The sequence below is a fragment of the Phasianus colchicus genome, chromosome 3, assembly GCF_987193195.1.
Source record: "Phasianus colchicus chromosome 3, bPhaCol1.hap1.1, whole genome shotgun sequence".
Lineage (NCBI taxonomy): Eukaryota > Metazoa > Chordata > Aves > Galliformes > Phasianidae > Phasianus > Phasianus colchicus.
Window position 1 is genome coordinate 4260802 of NC_143438.1, and position 25099 is coordinate 4285900.

The window sequence follows — 25099 nt, forward strand, 5'->3', positions numbered from 1 at the left end:
TGTATCACCTACATGCCATAAGAAACAAGCCATATTTCAACAGTAAAAATTTCACAGCAGTAATCTACATATTAGGATCTTCACATAAACACTGTATCTTGCTGTTATCTTTTTTAAACTCACTTGGATGTTGTCCATAAAAAGTCAAAGCATTCTGTCTCAGTAAAAAACTTTTACCTAATAACAACAAAAGGAGGGCTGCATGGTTTGGACTTGAGAGTGAGGCTTCCTGTATGAACCTGTATGAAGACAAATTAGTCTTTGTACTTTCTGTACACACAGCATCCAGATGTCTGTCAGGGCTTTAGAGTAAGGAGCAAAAAGCACTTCAGATTTACATTTCTATATCTGACTATTCATTCTAAGTCTAGAAAATCTGGGCATATAGAATATATTAGGTGTGACAAAGCATTCTGAATTCAACATGCAGCTGATAAATCTTTATACACTTACATTTACTGTTACTGATCCGGAAGATGATTGATTCATGCTGTCTTTCCCCTAAAACTGTCAAGGCAGTAGCAACCAGCTCAAGTTTTCTGAGGTATTCCCCACACCATTCCCCAAAACACTTTTCCTAGCCTGACCCTGACCCTCTATCTCACTTTGACTAACAGTAACAGCACACTGTGAGACATCAGGCTAGTGTAGCTGAAGCAACATGTTTTATGTACAGTGTACTAGGGAATGTCAGGAATTCAGCATAAGGAAAGAGGAAAATAGGCTGAGACAGACAAACAGTGACTTCAAGGAAAGGGGTTCTCAAGGGCCCAGAAGACAAAGCTTGAAAGAAACACTCCAGTAAAACTCCATCCTGCAGTCTTGATTCTCTACATAAAGATTTTTTTTTTTTTTAAAGCGTAAACTCAAATTAATTCAGGCTCACTAGTGTCTAAAAGAGCTAAACCTGATTCCATTTCCCAGCAGATTCATAGGGGAAATAGTTGTGATCACTATTTCATTGTCCTTCCCTCTTAGCAAACCTTTCCTAGGATGCACAATAAAGTTTTGAAAAGTAAAAGCATTAAGAACAAGGGGAAGAAAATAGGCCTGATAAAAACACTGTACTGAAAAAGTATATATGGAGGAAGTCTTAATGGAAACAAGCCAGCAATTCACATGTGAGAAAAAGGGGGAAAAAACCCACAAAACTCAGCTAAGGGCGGGCAATTGCATCACAGGGTGCCATTCTCAATGATGCCTTTACATACAAATCTGACACTGCACATCTTGTCAAACAAAAGCCTAATGCCAGGAAGAAAGAGAATGCCCTTGTCTGACAACTGTTCTTCATGCCCTACGCAAAACCTTTTTTGAAATTGAACAAAGTTTTGAAACTCAACTATATGCTCCTTTCCTGTGTGCCTGTGACGTAGCTCCTCGTCTCGGCAGCTGAGACTGACAGCATCAGTGATACGTCAGCATCAGTGATATGTCAGAACAAATCACTTGACCCAAAATGTTCTGTAACAACCTTTAAGGAGTTGGGAAGGGCATAACAGTCCCACAAATAACTGGTCACATACATACTCTGTTTATTAACAGATGATGTCCAGGCTGCCTGAAGAGCAATGAAGCCTTCTAAGCTCAGAGGCCACTATGACTGTATTGTAACAGGCCTGGCTGGGATTACGCTTCCCACAGCAGCCCATACAGTGCTGTGCTCTGCACTTGTAGCAAGAACAGTGTTGGCACTGCACTGATGTTTCACTATTGCTAAGCAATGCTGCCATAACATCAAGGCCCTCTCCAACAACCCCTCAAAGCCAGGAGGCTGTGAACTGGCAAAAGGCTGGGAAGGGACACAGCCATGACACTGATCTAAACCCATCCAAAGGAAATCCCATGCTATGTGTGTCACACTCAGCAACAAAATAACCCCTACCAACCACCTTGGCACAGACTACATACCCAATTTCTTGAGGCAAAGTGTCAAAGTAACAGAAGAAGGCTTGCACATAAACATGCTACTCTTTCGGGTGAAAAATACCTACCTGCAACAAAACTGATCACAGACAGTAAGGAAGACTGAAATGAGAGGCAAATGTGCTGAGTTGAGGTACCTATCTATAAATAGAGAAACTTACAGAGAGTTTATAACACAGACTTTATCCTGCTACCAGATGTTTATTCTCCTGTTTTTGTGGCATTTGAGTGAGAGTCAGCACCACAGAACTCATGTGCAAGTACATTTTTCAGGTATAATCAAGTATTTTAAAAGGCCATGCTCAGGTGTGAGCAAATTGACCCAAGTCTATTTTTGACATTCTGCCATTGCAGGCTTTAGGCAAGGAGGTTTATATATGCTTATAATGACAAGTGTTATTAACACAGTTTTCAGTTGTCAGAAATCTTGTAATTTCAACTAATTATATACATATAACTCACATTTCATTAACTCAGCCTTAAGTATTCTAACTTACTCATGTACATTCACCTTGGGTGAAAATAATGATACATCAGTTATCACCAAACATAGAAAACGTTATTTGTTTCTTAATTGTTCCACCTTGTGGTCTTATTTATGACTATCCACCCACAGTGCACGTGTAAGACATTATAAATTCCTTACTAAATAAGCAACAGACTTGAAGCAATCACTTCCTACTCTTTATTACAGACCTAATCCTGTCAAATACTAAAAATTACGTCCATAGATCTGCTGAGTAATTCTTGTAAGATCTGAACTTATGATGACATTTTTAATTATTTCATCACATTGGTTTTTTTCCTTCAGAAGGGGCTGTGGACATTCAGAATTATCTTTGTGGTTTTTTCTACTGACATTAATAACAATCTTAAGACCTTCATAAACAATTATACATTCACAATATCCTTAAAAAGAAAACAAAACAAAAAAATACTTAATATATTCATTCTACATTTACTCTCACAGGCAGTGAGCTAAGGAATAAATTAGTCCACTGTTTCCATTAACCTGAGGAGACCAAGAGGCCTCAGACTTCAGCTACACTTCTAAAGAAAATAAAATAATCCATCCTGGAAATGAAAACACGAGCAGTTTTCAATTAAAATTCAAAATTGCTGATTCAGAATTACTGCTTTTGCATATCCTTTCAACGTAGTTATTCCCCATGTGTAAGTTTGGTGAAAAACGGGGAAAAAGTCACATTTGTAATTAAAGCTTGTAATTCACCAGCAGCACTGTTTTATGCACAGTTAAAAATCTTGGCTAATTAAGTTAATAACCTAAGTGAAGACAATTGTAGGCATCATCCATTTGAAAAACAGTTTCAGAGAGAACAGTTTACTAGTGCAGTGAAAACCAACACTAAGCCTCAAAGAACATGGCAATCTATTCAGACACTAGAGAGGAGTGCTCAGTCATAGATTCCTTTGCAGACTTCTTAAACTTGATCTATTCCCCACAACCCTTCAAATATGTTCATTTTAATGTTCTCCTTGACAATGTAAAGTTGGACCCTACTAGGAAGGGTTCTCCTTGCTAGTTAGGTGGAGACTCAACCTGCCCTTCTTCTTCTTCTTCTCCTCTTTTATTTCCTTCCTGTTCATACCCCTCCTCTTGACTAACATTTCCAAATGTTCCAATTTTTGATCTTAAATTCTAGCCCCTTTTAGAAACCATGCTCTCCTAATTCTGTCTCTGTGCATAGCCTTCTTCTCTCCCTACTGGACTTTTAACTTCTTACCTGGGGTGAAAAATAAATAAAATAATTTTCTTCTGTTGAAAAAGAAATTTTATAATGGCTGTGAGCCTGAATACAGTGCCTACTTACTAATATATGAAAGGCACAGAAAACATCACTAATATTTAAAAATTGATTCAAAATTACATAACAATATTATGCTGATTAATGATTTCTGATTAAGATTTGCCTGATAAAAGATTTTAAGCAAGTTTTACCCTCAGCATGGTGTGCATATTAAAAAAGTCTCTTAACACAGACAAGAGCATGCTTGCTTTTCAGCAAGACACCATCCACAGTGGATTGAACATAAAACTTGTATAATGTAAAGTGTTAATTAGAGAAAAGTTCAGTAGCTTTAATGGGATACAAAAGACAGCCCTACTGAAACAGCAAAATTTAAGTATAAAAACCTACTAAGGAGGATTAAAAAGATACGAAAATGTTGTCAGTAATGTGAGGAAATTGATGGGAATGCAAACAAGGGAGCAACAGATTAATAGCCTGAAAGACACAAAGATTTCCAAAACTCATTAATATTTCACTACGTAAAATAAAAGTACAGTTCCACAGATGAGGTTTTAGATGTGTTTTCAGATTTGATGTTGCAACACTTACCTGAAGCAACAACAGTGCTTGCCCATAACGTATTTTCTATACTAAGGCTTTCATGAACTGCTGGATCACTGTCTTCCTGTGAAAAAATAAGAAGAACTAGTAGATCAACATTACACATTGTCATACTTGAGAACAATGCAAAATCATCTGAAAAAAATAATTTGCATACGATGCTTGAACCCTTCCATCATATCACTGCATAAAAGCATTCACTGAAAATACATTATCCAGATTCTGACAAAAAAAATAACTTTTGATTCAAGGTTGTGTTATTTAAACTTACTTATGCTCTGAGAAAAAAATCAACTCAATATTGTTTTTTAAAAGGAACATGCTCTTTCCTCAGCTTTATGAAGCTGAGGAGCTGTTTGCCAGATCTAAAAGCGAGTTAAGAAAGCTAAGCACTAAAAATTAGAGGTTTGATCTCTATGACTATTTTAATCATTTCTAAATGATACAGTAAATCATGGTCATTATCATTTTGCAGTCCAAGCGACATCACAACTTCAGGGAAGACTATTTGACTTGGTAATGTAAACAGACTTGCTCTGTCTTACAACATGTACAAAATGCATATCCAGTGGGAAAACCATCCCAATACAAAATCGTTTCTATGATTCCATGAACTTTCCTCAACCCTCCATCCCACCTCACCTCAGTCCACTAACTGTAAACAAACAATTTTTCATAATTAATTATGAGCATCTGCATATCTGTTATTTAGCAGCTATGCAATGCATTGTTTACAGCTACAGGAAACGTTAGCAGGCAGGGTAATCAAGTGCATTTGATCAGATTACAGATGGCACTAATCATTTTGCAAAAAATGGGAGATCACTGATTATCCAAGCACACAATAAATCTTACATTAGATTGATTATCAAAACCTGCATCTTCATTTTTCACCTTCATTTTGAAAAAAATACCAAGCATGGGATGGACTGCTTACAAATCTCTATTCCTAAAAAGCCAAAAAACTCAAACACACTTTTATATATAATTGCAAAGATCCCTAGCAGGGAAATTATAACTTTTTCCTCTTAAGAACTGTCCAAGATGCATAGAAAACAATCCTGTCAGAAACAGGGAAAGAAAGGAAGGATACAGAATTAACTAAAAGATTAAAACAACAACAACAAATCACATATTTTGGCTCAAGACTCACAAAAGTAGTACATATTCTGTGAAGAACTGTCAGATGGTCTCTGACAAAGATTAGGCTTTGATTAAAAAAAAAAAAAAAGATTTTTTTTTTTATTCTTACAAAGAAATTAACACTACACAAGTCATCTACTTACAATTAAAATATATGAGAGGCAACAGCAACTGGAAGTTCTCTTACAGAATAACATGGCACTATGTAGGAATTTGCCAATGAGAGCATTCCATAAAGAAATGCTGAAGTGAATTCCAAAATATTGCTACACAACAGTAAAAATGCTTCACATTGATATCTTTACAGAAGTTTAAAGATAGTTAAATTGTAGGTTTTCTTCACATAGTTAAAAATGGTTGAATTATTTGCTTCTGTATTTGTAAAAAAAAAATAAATTAAAAATTCAATTTTAAACTTGGACTGATGGCTAAGATGCACCCATTTGATGATCTGTTACTAAAAGAAAATGCAGACTTTCAACATCAGTGTAATTCTGATCCCAGTAACAGGCGTATGAAATGAGAAAGGATTAAACTACCTGGAGGTTATAATCAAACCTTATCAGTGGAAGCCTCTAAATTTCAGTGAATCACTGCATTTCAAGTAACAGATCTAATGTTCTCTTTCATCCTGGACAAGCAATGTTTAGAAGTAGCAAAACAACCATCTAACTGGAACTGCTACTGAAGGAAAACCAGGATCAACAGCTACAGCAATATTTAAAATTATTGCTAGCATCAGTAACATATAAAGTCTTGATCACTGAAGCATAAAATATTACAGAAGTATTATTATTTACCAACTTTTATTATCTATTACTATCAAATAAGTATGACTGATAGTATTCAGTCATCTCTGTAATACTTGAAAATTTTATCTGAGACAATTGCCAGTACAGGGCTCATCTATAAACTATATTTTTTTACAATTTCTCCTACCTTGATAATACTCAAATTCCTATCTTTCTTGGATTATCAAGATTCTGTGATTATTTTGGCCTTCTTAAAACCTAACTAAGCACTGCATTAAGACTTAGAAATCTAATTACAAGTTGTTCACAAAATACTAGTTTTTCAGAGGAATATGCCAGTATTTTTAAGTCAGATACTAACTGTGGGCTGTTTCGGACACAGCAGAGGGTGGAAAGATTGCCATTTACTTGTGTGTGAATGTTGAAACAGGAATATATTCAGTGCTAAGTTCCTACTTGGAAATTTAGAGATTTCAGAATCTGTTTCAACAGTGCCAATAAAGCACGGATTGAATGTATGAGAGTTGAAAAGAGATAGTAAATTAATTCATTCCTACCATGGGCTTTTCAGGAATTGCAGAAAGCAGCAGAATAACTCTCCTGAAATCCTTTCATATTTTCAGAAGGCACTGCCACTATACAACGACTGATCTTTTGTGAAGTGGAAGGCTACCACCTTGGCTGGCACCAAACAGGAGTCTTCATTTCACTCAACTGGCCATGACGTGTGCAGACCTTTTGGTAAACAACAGACATGCTAACCCTGATTACCTTTTATAGAATCATACTATTCCTTAGGTTGAAGGGGACCATAGAGCCCACCCAATTCCAACCTCCTGACATGGACAGGGTGGCCAACCACTAGATGAGGCTGTCCAGGATCCTATTCAACCTTGCCTTGAATGCCTCCAGGGATGGGTCCCTGTCCGCTGGGCTGCTCTGAATTTCTTCTCCCAGTCTGCACTTATATCCAGGATTGCCTCGACAAAAGTGCAACACTTCGCACTCGACCTTGTTGAAGCTCATCAGGTTCTCACGTGCCCACTTTTTGAGCACGTCCAGGTCCCTCTGGATGGTGTCCCTCCTTTCTGTTGTGTCAGCTGCACCACTCAACTCAGTATCATCAGCAAACCTGCCACTATCAGCTCGCTTCAGAGCCTTCTATTCTCCAGGCTGAACAGCCTCAGCTCTTTCAGACTGTCCTATGCCACAGGAAAGGCTACTTGATTTTTACAGTTCTGTATACATTTACAAAGTGGAGGGGAAAAAAAAAGAAATGCTGCTCAAGTACTCTAAATAAGAAATTTGTGGAGTTTCTCACTGCATCACTAGGTCAACAGAAAACTCATGCACAAGAATGCAAAAAAAAAAAAAAAGCTTTTGTTTATTATATACAGACTGCTGTATCTCAAAAAGGAAATCATGCTAACATTCATCAGAGGAGCTGCCAAGAGACATATAGGATTATGCAATCTATTAGAGCTGATTTCAAAGAACTCATGTTTCAGTCAAATTCTGCAATTCCATCAGAATTAATGGTTTAATCTTCTACAAGATGTGTGAAGATTGTGAAGTAACAATGCACAGCTGCAACACAGGAGAAACTTAAGGAAAAGATTCTTAAGGGAATGATGGAAGAGAGGCCCAAATATAAGAAAATCAGAGAAGGTCACAAGCTATAGTGACACAACTTCCACAATTCTGGACATAAGTCATAAGCAAAAGGTAAATACTGGACCTGCCAGTATACACTGGTTCAATATTCTAGAAACACGGGTGTCCAACCATTTGGTTTTCTTGGGCTGCATGCCTTGGGTCACATATATACAAGTTGCTCAGAAAGTAATGCCTCCTATTTATTTCCATAGAAACTATAACAGGTACTGAAAGCACAGTAACACTAGTTGATGGAGCAAAACTGTCAGCTACAAATCACAATGTATTTTCAACACCAGTGAACAACAGCCTGCATGCCCCACTCACAAAAATCTGCCACTGATGAAACAGACCACCTACCATCTCACTGCGCTCACATCCACTGTTTAGTCTCCATCACCAAGCATCAGTGAATATCAGTGGATGCCAATTTTTCCACATGGAGGAATTCAGTGACACACTGTTGCTTCACACACACTTCCATGTCAGATGCCATTTTATCCCTCTGCTGCACAGCAACAAAATGTAGTGGAATACTGGTGGAATGTTTAACCTCTATCGCTGTACCACCAACATCCACCTCTGATGTGGTGAGACGACATAATAAAATAGGAGGCATTACTTTCAGAGCAGCCCTCAAAAAATATATAATATAGTTAATGTACATAATTAAAAAAAAAAAAATCTTATTTTAAGCTTTTATATATTTCATTCAAAAAAAGAAACAAAACCAAAAGTAGCGGTTATTCGACCCCATTTTGGTGAAACCTATGTATCAGGTTGGTTCAATGGAAGTGGTTGCAATTCTCAGTGAGATTTCAGAGCATTCATCAGAGATTTTTGATGAAATTTTACTCTTCCTGTAGTTTGTTTAGAATGTGCCTACTGCCAAAAAGCAATGAAATGAATAAGGTGAGATTTGTTGATTTTATCAACTCTTTGAATGGGTAGATAATGGTAGGACAAGGGGAAATGGTTTTAAGCTGGGGGAGGATGTCAGGGGGAAGTTCTTTACAGAGAGAGTGGTGAGGTACTGGAACAGGCAGCCTAGAAAGGTTGTGGATGCCCCATCCCTGGAGGTGTTCAAGGCCAGGTTGGATGGGGCCCTGGGCAGCCTGGGCTGGTATTAAACGTGGAGGTTGGTGGCCCTGCCTGTGGCAGGGGGGTTGGAGATTCGTGATCCTTGAGATCCCTTCCAACCCTGGCCATTCTGTGATTTGTGAAGCAAAGGATATTTTCCTCTGATAAGACAGGGATTATAAAAATGTGGTTAAGAGACATGATCAGATTTTTGAGTTTAATACCTATTTGCAATTCTATACATTCCAGTTGGAAAATTGCAGGTAATTTATACCAAATGAAAATGGTGCTGCAAACATAATCTGATGGTTTTTTTTGTTGTTGTTTTTTTTTTTGCAATCTTGAAACCAAGACTTAAGTTCCTTTATCAAAATAATAGCCCTGTGTTTAGTCAAGGTGTCAAAATGCACACAATTATTTGCCATCACAGCACAGCACTGCTCTCCTTGTGCCTTGCTTGCAGTCGATACAGCATTAATAGTGCACTAATGGTCTGGCTGTTGCTGAGCAATGGGAGAATGCCTGGGGCTGCTCTGTGGGGAGCATTGCCAACCAGGCCAGGCCATGTGCAGGCTGCGGGTTGGACATACTTGCTCTAGATCAATGACTAGGATCCAAATGAAGAGTTGGGTTAAGAACTATGGCTATTTTCTTCCTAGAGACAAATGGTTCTCTCATGACTTTTCAAGATTGATGAAATAGCTTCTTGTCTTAGTTTCAGCTGGGATGGAATTGGGTTTTTTTTTTGAGAGTGCCTGGTATGATGCTATGTTTTTGGTTCAAGTAGAAAAAATAATGTTCGTAACACATTAATGTTTATAGTTGCTGCTAAGCAGTGCTGTATAGAGCCAAGGCTGTTCAAAGCAAAGGGCCCAGGGAGTTGGAAGGGAAGAGAATTAGGACAGCTGACTTAAAACAGCCAAAGATATATTCCATACTGCATGTCATCAAGTGGAAGGAGTTTTGAAGAGGATGAGAGTTCACCTTGCTCTTTTCCACTGCTCAGGAGCTAGCTGGGCACTAGTAAGGGGGTGGTGAGAAATTACTTGGACATCACTTGTTATATATGAATATATATACACACACATACATACACATTATTATTATCCTTTTCCTTTCCTCTACCTCAGTAAATAGTTTTATCTCAACCCACAAGTTCTCATTGTGGTTTTAATTTTTTTTTTTAATTGTATCCCCCATTCCATTAAGAAGGGAGGAGTGACTGTGTGGTGCTGAGCCATAACACTTATTATATCAATGGAGCATCTGATAGGTGATATACTCTGGTAGTTATATCTGTAAATCTCTGTTCTGTGCATTCTGTATTTCAAAATAAGCCGAAAGAATGGAGGATGCTCTAAGAACAACAAGAATCTCACATTTTCACAGAATCCAAGCTTAGTTAATCTATTGTTTCTTGATAGGAATCTAGAAGAGGAGGAGAAAAATTTACTTGTTATTGTCTAAGGGTCAGACATAACCCTTCTCACATGCCCATGCAAAGACACTCACACACAACTTTCATGTATTATCTGCACATGATGCACCAAAATCCATGGAGGCCAATAAAAAATTACTTCATGTGGACATCAGAATGCAGTGGAGCTTTAATCTCTCTTGATATAGTTATGCAAGAGTGCTCCAAATTGCATCTTCAATCAGCTATTAGGTTAGTTGTGAATATATTCCTCACATAGGAGCACCTACAGAGAAGCTGTTCCCACATAAAAACACTACAGGTGTGCACCTAAGTTTGTTTTGATTTATGGTCATGCATGTTTTCAAATTATCTGGCTGCTATACTGTTAGTACTGCATTTTTATAATAAGAAAAAAAAGAAAAATCAGTGTGCTATTACCCTGTCAACCTACCTGTGCAAGATTTCTTTGATCACCAATGCCTAAGTAGGAAAAATGTATGCATCAGCATCACTAAGCACATTACCTTTTTTTTTTTTTTTTTTTTTTACTGTAATGTAGAACTGGGATGAGATGCAAAAACTGATTCAGTACAACAACCAAGGGCTCACAGAAAAATTGGAAAGACAAATCAGCAAGTGTTCTGAAGTAACACACTGACATATTCTGTGGAAAGTAAACTGTTAATGACAAGCAAAAAAGGCTTTTAAAACTATGTACAGTAAGATCCAGTATAAATCCAAATATAAGGGCACTGCCATCAGATGCCTGCATACAGAAATTTAAACTGAACTGCCCTGCCTACTTGAGCAGTTAATACAAATCTAACTGTGAAAGCACAAGGTACATCACAGCTGCTCGAATCATATCACTCTTATTGTGTGTATAAATGGAACTAACAACAGGGAGCAACTGTTTAGTTGTGATTTTCCAATGTCTTGATCACATGTACTAGATTTGTTAAAAAGACTCCACGGAGTTCAAATTACATTTAGAAAAGCACATGCTTAGCTGTTCAGACAGGGTAACAACATTACAGCTGTTAACAGTTGTATTTGGGCAATTGGTCAATGCAACGTTTAAGTAAAAACTGTCAGTTGCAGAAAACTGGGGGCAAAGGACATTTACTTCGTAGACAGCAAGAACTATGTAAATGGTACAAATTTGTCTTTAAGATTCAAGAACTGCAGTATCTCATAAGCTCACATAGGACTGTGAACTTGAATTCCAATAACTGAGCAAAATCTATTACCAGTTTGAGTCACTTGAGTTAAAAAAATAACACCTTTTCTGTATACCTCCCATATTAGTTAATTCTATCAAGATATTTTAAAAGCAAACTATCAAGAGGAATGAATCAACTCAGTGTGGTTAAAAAAAAAAAAGCTATCTGCTAATAGCATAGATAGTGCCACAAATCTATAAAGTGATATTTCTATTTATTATATTGTTATCAGCTGTAGGGATGACTTGCTTTAAAGTATTAACGTTAGCAGGCCACCCAGTGGAACACAGAAAATCTCACCAAAATGTTTGCAATGTTATCATATTGGTCTTGAATACAGTTATACCTAGAAAAAAAAGATTTAATGAAGCCCCCACATAACTGCCTTTTAGTTTTATTTTTCAACATAACTGAAATTTTCAAGGAAAAGATAATACTTCCAAAGAAGCTGATAAACAAGGAACATATTTATTGCACAGAAACTGTCAGCTGCATTGTGTGAGGCTGCTGAATACATTAAATTTGACACTATGATATATTAGACATGTGAGACAAAATATAGTGCTATACACAGAATTTCATACAAGAATATTATAGTGATGTCAGCAAATATACCATTCCAGATCCTGTATTTCTTCAGGTCTTCTATTTGTATTAGCTTTCTGCAATATTTATTTCATTTACAAAATATTTTGGTAAATACCTCCATGACAGGAACATGTAAATATACTCTTGTAATGCTAAGAAGAGAGGAATAGAAATGTATTTGTTGACATTACTTACCCGTGTGAAGGTACCCTCAAAACTATGAATATCCAGCTGTGGCTTCTGAGCATAAACATAAGCATTGATTGAAAAGAGATCCTGTAAAACAGATTAACATACTTACTGTTATTCAAATTTGAATTTGATTAAGTATTTTGAAGGACCTTTTAATGGTAATGATTTCAGTTTATATGACTCTTAACACCTCACCCCAAATTTAATGCATTGAAGTTTTAGCCAAAAAACACATCACTCTTTTCAGAACATCTTGTTATAAAGAAATCAAATCCAAAATAGTAGTAAAAGCACATTGATATTTCATGCACTAAACTCTTTTTTTCTTAAGAGCTTGGTTTTAATTTTTTTTTTTTTAGTGTAACCTTAAAAATATTTTTCTGGTTCCTTTAAAAAAAAAGTTTCTTGGTTTCATTTTATTCTTAAATGAAACTGGAAACAAAACACTTTTCTAACAAAGCAAAAGCCAACTGAATAAAAGGTCAAGCAATGAACTCATCTTTTCTTAAATACTGAAGCTCTCAGTATATCCATCTGCAGCCAACCCATGAAAACTCCTGCAGTTTTAAGAAAGTTTTGATTAAGAAAGTCAGGACCAACAGCATCTAAGATTTCAGAATAGACCTCACAGTCCAGCTTTGGAGAGGATTGATACCAATGCCCAGTGAAACTAAGACTCTCAACCTATGATGAAATGCAAGGATTTCCAGCTTCTTACAGTATCCAGCTCCTAATTATTCAGGTTACTTCCACCTTTTATCTACTACATGAACCTTGCAAAAGGCTAATCATACACCTTCCTCCAGGAAGCCAATCACAGAGTTATAATACCCTGTTCATGTGAGCTAGAATACACTAGCTTCAAAATTGAACTAATTTTACAGCCTCCTTTATGGACATGTAATCAAATGGCTCAAATATAGTTATTTTCAAGAATACTACAATTGTTTTCTGATCATAATTTAAATATAAAGATCTGAATTTGAATAAAATAATTAGAACACTACAAAAAATAATTGCAATTGTCCACATATGTGTTAATAAGGTTTAAAGTCTACACATCTGTATTTTTCTGTTACTCTGACACAACAACGATAGATTTCTGAATTTAATCTTTCACTTTTCCAGGAAAGAGTGGAAACATTTTCTAATCTGTTGTGACTTTATCAAGCATGTTTGACTTCATTTATAAAATGTGTAGGTCTATAAAGAAATCATTAATTTGTATTTCGGTCTATATTCTGTAGAAAAATGTCTTTTACTTCATACCTTGCAAAAATAGTATTTCACATACTTTTAAAAAGATGAATTTAATCAGAACTCTCAAATTATCTTAATCTTTAAACTATGAATCATTTATTTTAGTCTTTCACACTGTTTCATTCATTGCACCCTTGTTCTTTCTATCTACATTCATCAGCTTCATGAGAAATAATTCATATGAAACCAATACACAAGCAGCGTCCTATACCCTCATCATTCACTTCTTTTGAATCTGTTATCACCTACAATTTAGCTAATCTGGGCTATTATGTGCTTTATTATGAGAAGAAAAATAAAGTCTCAGTAATGGATGGTATGTCAGAAAATTAATACCACACACATGCACAATACAGACTGCTAGTGAAATGCATCAACCAAGAACTTTTCTCAAAGAATGCCTTAGCAAGAAGCAAGATTAGAATAAAAAGCAGCAGAAATATCTACCTTTAAAGTGCATAGGTATTTGTGCAGTAATATATTTTCCCACTTTCCAATCTTTCTACACGTATTTGCTCCTACTGTGACGTCTTCCTTCATTATATTTTAAATGTAAAAATTTCTACCACATTCCTTTTATGCTTTTTTGTTTTAATTCTCCTTCGGTATTTCTGATTTCAAACCCAAACTTTCCACGTTTGTTTGTTTCTTTTTTTTTCCCCATTTTGAATTTTAACTCAACCTCACCTTTCTGAAATACTGAGATCTGCACACTGCTTACACACCTGTGGTATTATTCTAGATATAGAATGCCACTCAGCAAGCAGCTGAGTATTGAAAAAAAAACCAAAATCTTCTCCAGGAGAAATCTGGGATGGAAATTCATTGATAGAAAGAAGTTACACAAGCCTATTACACGTGCTCAGTAGCTTCCTAAATCACTTCTTCATTTCTAGGGGAAAAGGGAAGGGAAAAGGACGTTTTCTTCGCTGCAGACCATTGCTCCATACAATGAATAGGCATCATTCTTTCGCCAATAAAATACAGAAGCTGAATTCTCATAATACAATGGTAAAAAGAAATCCACAGAATAGTTATAGAAGATTGACATTTACATATGAATTGCATTCGACAATACAGTTTACTGTAGGAGTACAAAGATGTCCCTTCACGCAGCACTGCTTTCCCAGTAGTGCATTTCTCATCTCAATGTATTAAAAGAAAACACAATGGAGAATTCAGCCAGGAGGCTTCAAGATTTGTACACAATGCTAAGTGTAAATATAACTTTAGCTCTCTGAGGAAGTAAAATGTACCTGGTTAAGTTGTGTCATTGCTTCTCTCTACACAGAAGAAGGGAAAAGGGAAATTTCCTCTAACAGAGATTTAATGTTTTTTAAAAACCAGAGAACTATTAATAGTTTAACTAATAAGTAGCTTGGATAGCTTGGACTACATAAAGTTTAGCTTTATGAAAGAATAATTTGCATATTACAAACATCAAACCACTAGTTCATTGAAGCAGATTTGCTCTACCAATATGTTATGAGCAGGGGGATCCTAACAAGTGTAGATTAAAGTAAAAACAATAAACCTAAACCTTATGCAATAAGAAGTTATTTTTATATAAATGTAGATGACACGTTTAAAAAACAACATGACTGCATCATGCATTTCATTACCTGTAACTTGAAAATAATAATTGAAAAGAAAGCATTTTCAACCTTTGCACTGAAATTCAGGAGATGACTTGATGATACAGTAACAAAAATGTTCTCTTCTGCATTTCACAATAGTAATTCACCAATCACCCTGCAGCTACCAGTAACAGAGAAAAAGCTCCTCTGTTAGGTCAAGGGCAACATTTGTTCACCTTACTTAAAGATCATTAAAATACATTCTTAATCATAACATGTAGTTCATTACAAATAAAATTGCTTTTGGTTCAATAAAACTAATTAAATATAAATGGCATTGTTTACTGTTGTATGGATCTTCTGGTATAAATCAGCAAGTCACCATTTATTGAAAATTACAGTGACCTCATTGCTGTTAATAAATTTACTTGATCACTTAAGCCAGAAATGAATGCCCCAGAACGTGTATATTGCAATTAAAAAAACACTCCTTCTATAACTGTGAAGCTGCAAGAAACCTAATCTAGTTTTTACAGTATTTGCAGCTTAGCCATCACTAGATGACCCGTTGAAATTTTAATTCTCTGATCACAGTAAGTGCTTTAGGAAGACAACAAAATCTGCACTGATCATCTTCGTGGTGTCATCTGCTCTTTAAGAAAAGGTCTGAAGGTCTGCAGGCACATTTATTCTGGGTGTCACAGCGGGTAAGGTTACAGCATTGCCCTCTTGGTGTGACTGACAGCTCTCAACAACACAAGATACTCACAGCATTTATGTCAGGTAACCAAAGAAATTAAAAATGTATGATTCTACGAACTATGCAGCATATAGTAGTTAAATATATGACCCAATTGTTTAGTCTGCTTTATGCTCAACTTGCACATGTTCCCTTAGATTATTAAAAATATACTTTAATATGCAAAAATAAAATAAGTGTCAGATTTGAAAATGCCCTACAAACACATGGAGAAGACACTGTAATAGGAGTCAACAGCTGGAAGCCAGGAAAACCACCACTGCAACAAATATTAGCTATTTCAAATAGAAGTTTAGTTAAACCTATTTGATCCAGCAAAGGAAAAAATTCTGAAAATGATAAGAGAAAAAATACATCTCAACATCAGCCTGGAGATATTGAGGGCAAAATGGCTACCATGAGACAGTACCCCATACCAGTCTGTACTTCTTAAACAGATTCATTTTGTGAATGGAATCCAGTGAATTACTGGTTTATCATTAAAAAAAATACAAATTTAACCACAGAATCCTAACCCAATATTGTACCAACCTTACAGGTATGAGCACTTACTCTGGTTTAAAGGGGCATAGAATTCCAACACGTCTCCTGTGTTTGAAATGGACAAGCCTAAAAGACTTTTGAGTTCTCTACACAAGTCTCTGTAGCCAGAGAATGCATTATGCTCCATCCATTCTCTGTACTCTTTCAACTATCTTTAAATTTAGCAAAAAGCAGTATATAGCCATGGCTTAAAAAAAAACAAACAACCAAACAACAAAACCCTACACACAAAACAACAACAACAAAAAACCCCAAACCCTTTCACACCAATCCTTATGCAGATAAAACTTGCACTCAGTTTGAGATCAGCTGAAAAGACCTGAAGGAAGGGCCCTCAATGTGCCAGTTTGCCACAGCTATTCCTCCTGTGGCCCAGCAGGTGGCAATCAAGAATTATGGCACAAGAGTCTTTTTTTAATTTTCACACAATCTCATAATTTACATGTTACATTTTTTTTAATGTACAATAAGACTGAAGACCTTTAGTAGCATACTAACTGTGGAAGCGACAAGATTGATAGAATGGAAGTGTTAGAAACATATTTATTGTAAATGAGTTGGTATTTGAGCAGGCCTATTTCTCAAAATTCCCTAAAGCAGAGTAGGTTTTCATGAATGAAACTATCAAAAAGAAAAAAAGCAGTATCAAAATAGATATTCCTTAACTGAAATGTTTTATTTTCACCATGCCAATTAGTGTTTGGGCAAATAGGACATGCTGCCTACCCTGTACAACACAATGTAAGTGGAACAGAGGATCACTTCCCTAGCAGTTTCTTATAACAGAGGAAGGATCGTAGCCTGATTCTCCCAACACTTTGTAGAGAGAAAACAAAACCAAAGTTGATCCAAGACTAGAACACAAAGCTCACTTCTTCACTAGACAGCTCCAAAGCCCAAGAATTTTCTCCAAAAAAGAGATATTGAGGTTATCAAAGAGAACATACCTTGTTACATATTGCACATATTAGTGAGTTCATCACTGTAAAAGAGTGCGTTTTCAAGACAGGAACAGATGCAAGGTAAAGAACATCTTATAAAGCAAAATATATTTTCAGGTTAATATCTGGAAAGCAACATTTCTGAATTCCTGATTTTATTTTTTTATTTTTTAATAAGAGAAGCTTTCATTGATGGAGGTTACTGTATACAAGAAAGCTTAGATATGGTTTGCTGAACTAATCTCAACTACATATTTTAAGCATCCTCTTTTGAAAACAGCTTGGACTTAAAATTTCAAAGAGTGACAAAACCACCTATCTTTACAAAAACAACTTTACATCTTTAAAGCATCTATTCTATTGCTACAATATTTTTACAAACCATATTTTTATGCTAGCTACTATAAAAACATAATTCTGCCCACTGCATTTTAATCGGACTTTAAAAAAATGACGTGTAAAGCATACAAATATAGTGATCTTTCCACACTTTATTAGGAACTACAAAATTAATGGTATTTTTTACATGAGTTTGAATTTCATGGCTTTCTTAGAGCTTCACATGAACATTGTGAAGTTGCCTTCACAGTTTCTTCTGATGAGGGATAGCATGTGCATGTTATTAACAACCCATTAAAGGCAGAAGTATCTGCAGGAGATAAATAAGTACTAACTTGCTCCCTGCAGGAATAGACACAGCCGTCTGGAATGCATGTTGGACTCCATCTCTTAAGGTCCCTTCCAACCTCTGCAATTCTGTGCAATTTACCTTCTGTGAAATTTATGGGATCCCCTAAAAAACATTTGGCTACCATTTTCCCCAAACAATTTGAAACAAATTTCCCCAGACAATTTGAAGAGGGACAGGACCTAGGAGCAAAGCACTGCAAGCAGTTCAAGACCAGTTAAGAATTAGCCATTTGAAATAACTGGAGATAAAATCCCACACATTTCAGAAATATAAGGGTAATCTAAAATCAATATTCTCTGAAAACAGTGGTTTGGGAAAAAATGCTATAATGATAAGAGTGAGGGAACTACCAAGTGTCAATGGTTTGACCATGCAACAGGTAAGTTAAAAGTTTCAGTTACTTGACAGAAAATATCATATGAAGTGTCATGAAGACCAAGTCTTGGCTAGTGTGAGGTAAAGAATTATTACACCATAACTATGTGAATGTAGGAGGAGGTAAGGGCACATTAGCTGCTGGGTTGCTTCCATTTCCTGCTGGTAACCAGGTGAGGCTTGTTAAACGATTACGTGAATTCAGATTGTCAGTTACAGCTCACAAAAAGGGAGAACTTAGAAAGATAAGCAGGACTTAGATTAACAGCAGTAACTATAAGTAACTAAGGAAGGAATGGTTATTATATTGGACAGCTAATTCATGCTGTTTCCAGTTTGAATAATTTCTCAGTGATATCTTGCTCTTCCATCCCCTACATGTCCCCAAACAATCAGGACTTGAACCAACCTTCACTTCTGCAAAAACTAGAGGCTGCATGTCCTGCCACTCAAATGAAGATTCTCCAATAGATTCCAATTTATTTTCCAAAAGTAAAAAAAAAGTGCAATATAGATATTTACTTCCTTTAAATCAAAGGCACAGATTTAAGCATTATTTTATACCATTGTTGTAGATGATCAACAATACACTTCAGTCAAATCTATTCATAAACTTTTTCCCCTAAACAAAGAAGATAATGTAAAAATTTTAACACAACAATTCTCTGTTGCACTAGGTCTCTTTCTGCACTGCTCTGCAGGAAGAACTGCAGTCAACAAATACAGTTAAGTGATCCTTCCAAACAAAAAGGGCAATTAAAACAAAAAACAAACAAGAATCCCCAGTTAAGTTGCACACAGTTGTAAGCCATATGAAAAGAACTAGTTAAAGAAAAAGAAGATGGAAAATGGACTGGATTTTAGGCAAATGCACGCTCAGTAGATGTTCTGGAAAAATAACATTTTTATGAGACAAGATGTGGCAATCATCATATGCTAAAAACTGACAGAAGACACATTAGCACTAACACTGAATTCAGCCACAAATTATACAATTCCAATTAAGGTCAGTTTCTGCACTAGAACTGCTGTCTAATGCCTAATCTAGCATCCCTGTCTGGCATGATCAACCTTCAGTTCCAGTCCTCATTCCCAATTCTCTAAATTCAAACCTATGGGATTTTTCTCCTTGTTGCATGTGAAGCCAGTAGCTCAAACCACTATGAAGGCAAGAAATTTTTCTACCTTTGGCTGTCTTAATGTGGCAGGATCTCCACAGCTTACTAACAGTAGACGAAGAAATCCTGCTAAGATTTGGCAGATATTTGTACCATTTGTGTCTTATTTGTATTTTATTTGTACCTTATTTGTACTATTGAGATGGCACATGCAATTGATACACTCTTCTTTACACCCAAAGGATATAGAGTCCAAATACCCAAAATTCTGTACAAATAAGCTTTTACAACCCCGCATTTTGAGTACATTTTTAGAGGAAATCTCTTAATATCAACTCTTCTACAGACAAGACTCTCCAAGATATGACACAGTTTAGCATCTTATTAGGAGATGCATATATAAAAATCTATTTCTAGCAGAGATACATCATGTTTTGAATGTAGATGTATTTATATATATTTAGTGTCCTTTTTAACTATTTTAGTAGCTTTATGTATTTACCTACACTTCAGACGTGTATAAATATTCAAAAAATCCACACTTGTAAACAGACATTCAGGCAAGTGCTAGGAAACTCTCCTTGCATGAACTTCCACACTTCATCTAGTCTGATCAGAAGGTTTACTGATTTTACCATCCAAGAGCAGACCACTGTTTCCCAAGCTTTCAAATTAGTAATAAAAAGCAATGATTTCTCTGGCAAGAATGACCTGCACTTGCAGGTGAGACCATGCAGATGTATAGCACAACAGTAGTATTTTCAGTTGAGTTTGGAGCTCCACGCGTGGACCACAGTGTGTATCACTAAGTTGAAAAATAAAAAATCAATTCTGTCTTTGTTTCCTTTCAGTGAGAATATCTGCATAAATAACTTCTCATTCATCATTCAGTGAAATACCTACCCCCAATTTATTGCAAGAAATATGTATCTGTGGTAACAGGTTTTCTTATTACACATATACCTGCAATAATTTTAACTGTCATATCTAAAAGGGAAATATGCACACGTCCAATTTATTTTAAAAGTAAATAAATGAAATGCTTACCCCCAAAGCTGGCAATCTTTGTGTGCAACTGACAGCAACCTTCAGTTTCCAATCTGTTTCTCCATCAAGTTGGTCAGTTCGAATGAAACATGAACCTTGAAATTAGAAAGATATGACTTGAAATTAAAAAGATGTAACTAGTTTTTAGACCTCAAAAATTCAGTTTGAGTTAAAAAAAAAATTAGGAGAGTGAAAGTAAGATAAATTTACAAACATTTTAAATAAATGTACACAAAATAAAGCACATTTTGGAATGTCTGACTGCTGATTAAATGCTTTCTGCCATGAAAACAGAACATTTTTTCCTGATAGAATTAACAACTGCTTGTTTATGAGCATGGGGGAAAAAAAAATCCCATTTCACAGGTTTCTTAATAGTTTCTAAACAAGTTTTCAAATATTACCAGAAAGAGATAACACTTCACTGGATAAAGTTGAAAAAGGTTTAACCTTTTTCTCACTTGTGCAATTCTAAAACAAGAGAATAACAAAACATTTGCAGTTTTTGTCTCATTGCTGTTTACACATAACAAGCTTCCATTACTTATGTTCTCCTGGCTTCACTGAAACTTCTCCCCTCAAATAAACCTTAATAAGGATAACATTCAAAGAACAATCCAGGCTCCTACATATTTGACTTAATATTCGAATTAATTTAAAGTTACTTCTTGTTGTCAAAGACTCAAAACTAAAGAAACCAATGACTGTGTACAGTAGTTAAAACATGATGGAAGCTCAAGGTACAAACTAATACATACTGAAGAGAATCAGTATGCTCTACAGACAGAAGACTAGTATTCAAGAAACTGAAAATGAAGAGTAGAACATGATTTCCCCCACCACAATATGCTCCATATAACTATTCTGATGGTATCACCAAATATGGACTATTACATAGGCTACTGATGTAAGGCTCAAGATAAAACTAAATAGGATTTAAAATTAAACAGTGTTCTTTATGGATTTTGTTCTAAAGTAAAATACTTCATTATATTTATTCTCTTCAAAATACTTTGAAGAGTTCAGTGGTATATACTGCATCATAACTAAGGTTGAGATATTTAGCAGCACCTAGATATTCCACATTTCAGTGCATATTCTATCCGTAGCACTGATCAGCCTACTTTCCATCATACTTTTCCTGTACAAGACATTTCATAGTTCTCCTTACCCCTCCTGTCAATGGTTGTTCTCTTCCATCAATTTCATTTAGAATTAATACTACAGATCAATGCAGTTCAAGACCAGAGTGGCTCCTGTGAATGGTTGACTGCACATATATTCATTTAATAGAGCTCACACTATGACATGTATTGGCCAGTCACATTTCCTCTCCACTTCAGCAGTTAATTTCATCAATAACTTATCTTGTAGGCTGTTTCCGTTTTATCCAGAAAAAGAGATTGCTTTCTGCTAAGTCAGCTTTCAATACTGATCACAACTGCAAAATTGAAACAATACAATCTTCTTTTGTACTTCTAATAATTCAGAGTTATGTAATTTGAATTATGAGGTTTTTAAACTTCACTTAACTAAGTTATAAACACAAGAGACCAAGCATACAATTAAAAACAATGCACAAAAACAACTCCCGACTCCCATGAATCCCACAAACCTGTAACAACCCAAATATTTCCCACTGCATGGAAGTTGTGTACTTCATACATTTTAGTCAGCAGTACCTAGGACTTCTAAAATCAGTATCAATGACTTCTTGGAAAAAAGAACAACTATTCCAACTAAACCACTCCAAGATGCTTTCATCTGTGTCCAGCTCACTAGTTTTATGTTTTTGTTACCCTCTATTTTTCCTGTTTTTATGAAAAAAAAAAAAACAAAACTACATTTTGTTACTTATACACATATTTATTATGCAGCCCAAGACAATTCCTCTTCACTGAACGTGGCCCAGGCAAGCCAAAAGGCTGGACATCCATGCATAATTTGTACACCCAATTACTACACTATGTATACGTTCTTAAACTCTGTTTGTTTTATGTATACTTTGACAGAATGTTTTACATCAATGTTAATCTATTGCATATCTAACATGAACACGACTTGCAAGGAAAGAACGTCTACACAAACATTATAAATTGTGAATCCCTTTGTATTCAATGTGAATTATTGAAACAGGAAATTATTTCCCAGCATATAGAGAAGTTTATCATATCCATACAAATTTTTAAGTTATTTGCTGCTTTTAAAGGAGAGTCGTGAATTTAAGTGTTTACCAATCAAAGCATAGATGGCTATAGAAAAATGAAATTCCACACTGAACACAGGGCATCTCTAACATAGGATATCTCTAAGAGGACAACAAGGGCTGCGCACAAAGGAAAATTGACAAATTATTTTCTTTAGGCAGTGGGAGTGCTCAGATGCCCATTTTCCATGAGCAATAATCACCAAGTATTAGAAGACAAATTTGAACATAGTTAATGTGTCTAATTTATTTTTGTTTTTACAGTGAAGAAATTGGAGCGATCGGAATTACAATTTAAGGTTAAATCTAAAGGAACTACACTAGGTTTGAACAATTTAATCATTTCTCTGAAGAGCAAATGTCACGAGAGTACACTTAAATTATTTTACAACTACCTAGCATTCATTTAGCATAATCAGTTGAAGACAGGCATAAAACAGTTAATAGCATGCCCGTGCAAGGCATTGCCCAAGTAGAATTAAACTGATTAAGACTACTTCAGTTGAAATTGGTGAAACTTGTACAAGACTTTTTAAGATTCTAAGAATATTGCCACAATCTACAATGAAGTCTGTGAAATAAGAACCACACAACTTCAACTTTTCCCTTAACGTAACCACATAACTTGTAATCACAATAAATGGTGAGGACTTGGGAGTCTTGGTAGACAAAACCAGCAGTGTGTGCTTGCAGCCTAAAAGGCCGGTGCTTAATCAAGGGTGGCTAACAGGGCAAGGGAGGTTGTTGTCCCCCTCTACTCTGCCTTCATGAGGCCCCACCTGGAGTACAGCATCCAGGCACACGGCCCTCAGAATAAGAAAGTTGCAAAGCTGCTGGAGTACATCCAAAGAGGGCCACGAAGATGATGAGAAGGGGTTGGAGCACTTCTCTGAAGAGGGGCTGAGGGAGCTGCGCTTGTTTAGAATAGAAAATCATTAAGGCTGTAAAAAACCCCTAAGTTAACCTATTCCAACCATCCACCTACCACCAATGTTGCCCACTAAACCATGTCCTTAGGTAACACATCAACACTTTATTACACGCATCCAGGGATGGTGACTCCACCACTTCCTTGGACAACCTGTTTCAATCCCTAACCAAGCCTTTTGAGAAGTTCTTCTAAATATTAAATCTGAACCTCCCCTACAGCAACTTAGTCCTATCTCTAGTCCTAACACAGTAGTTACTTGAGAAAAGAAGACAACCCTTGCCTCACCTCAACCTCCTTTCAGATAGTTGTAGAGAGTGACAGTCTCCCCTGAGCCTCCTCTCCTCCAGACAAAACAACCCCAGTTCCCTCCTCCTTCTCATAAGACTTGAGTTCCAGATCCTTCAATCAGCTTTGTTGCCCTTCTCTGGATACAGTCCACGGCCTCAATGTTTTTCATGTAGCAAGGGGCCCAAAACTGAACACAGTATTTAAGATGTGGCCACACCATCTGAAGTACTGAGTACAGGGGGATGAAGACCTCCCTGCTTTTGCTGGTTATGCTATTTCTAATTCAAGCAAGGATGCTACAGACCTTCTTGGTCACCTGGACTCACTGCTGGCTCACGCTCAGCTAAGCATTGAATAACACCTCGAGGTCCTTTTCTGCCATGCAGTTTTCCGGCCACTCTGCCCCAAGTTACACTGCATGGGATAATTAATGATCAAACTGCAGAACCAAACACTTGGTCTCGTTGAACTTTATCCCACTGGCCTTAGCCCAGCGAACCAGCCTGTCCAAGTCCCTCTGCAGGCCTTCCTATCCTCAGGCAGATCAATACTTCCTCCCAACTTGGTGTCACCTGCAACCATACTGAAGGTGTACTCAATCTCCTAGGTAAGTCTGACATGCCTGTAGTTCCTCATGTCGTAGAATCATCAAGGCTGGAAAAGACTCCAAAAATAATCTAGTCCAACTTTCCACCTACCAATAATATTTCCCCACTAAACTATGTCCCTCAGTACAACATCTAAACATTTCTTGAACACCTCCAGGGACGGTGACTCAACCACTTCCCTGGGCAGCCCATTCCAGCAAGCGACCACTGATTTTGAGAAAAAATTGTTTGTAATATTCAACCTGAACCTCTCGTGGTTCAACTTGAGGTCATTCCTTCTAGCCCTATTGCTAGCTACATTGGAGAAGAGGCTTACACTCACCTTGCTACAACCTCCTCTCAAGTAGATGTAAAGAGCGATAACATGCCCTATGAGCCTCCTGCAGGCTAACAATTCCAGCT

General features: G+C 36.3%; 1 protein-coding gene across 6 annotated transcripts in view; it reads right to left on the reverse strand.

The window, feature by feature from the left end:
• ATP9B (ATPase phospholipid transporting 9B) overlaps positions 1-25099 on the reverse strand; it is a 166254-nt gene that overhangs the window by 81011 nt on the left and 60144 nt on the right. For all 6 annotated transcript variants that reach the window (XM_090136847.1, XM_031609948.2, XM_031609940.2 and 3 more), the window contains 3 exons: positions 20665-20759; positions 12356-12436; positions 4287-4362 (listed from right to left, as the gene is read on the reverse strand). In XM_090136847.1, coding sequence (XP_089992973.1) covers positions 4287-4362; positions 12356-12436; positions 20665-20759 — 252 coding nt within the window. The remainder of the gene's footprint in view (positions 1-4286; positions 4363-12355; positions 12437-20664; positions 20760-25099) is intronic.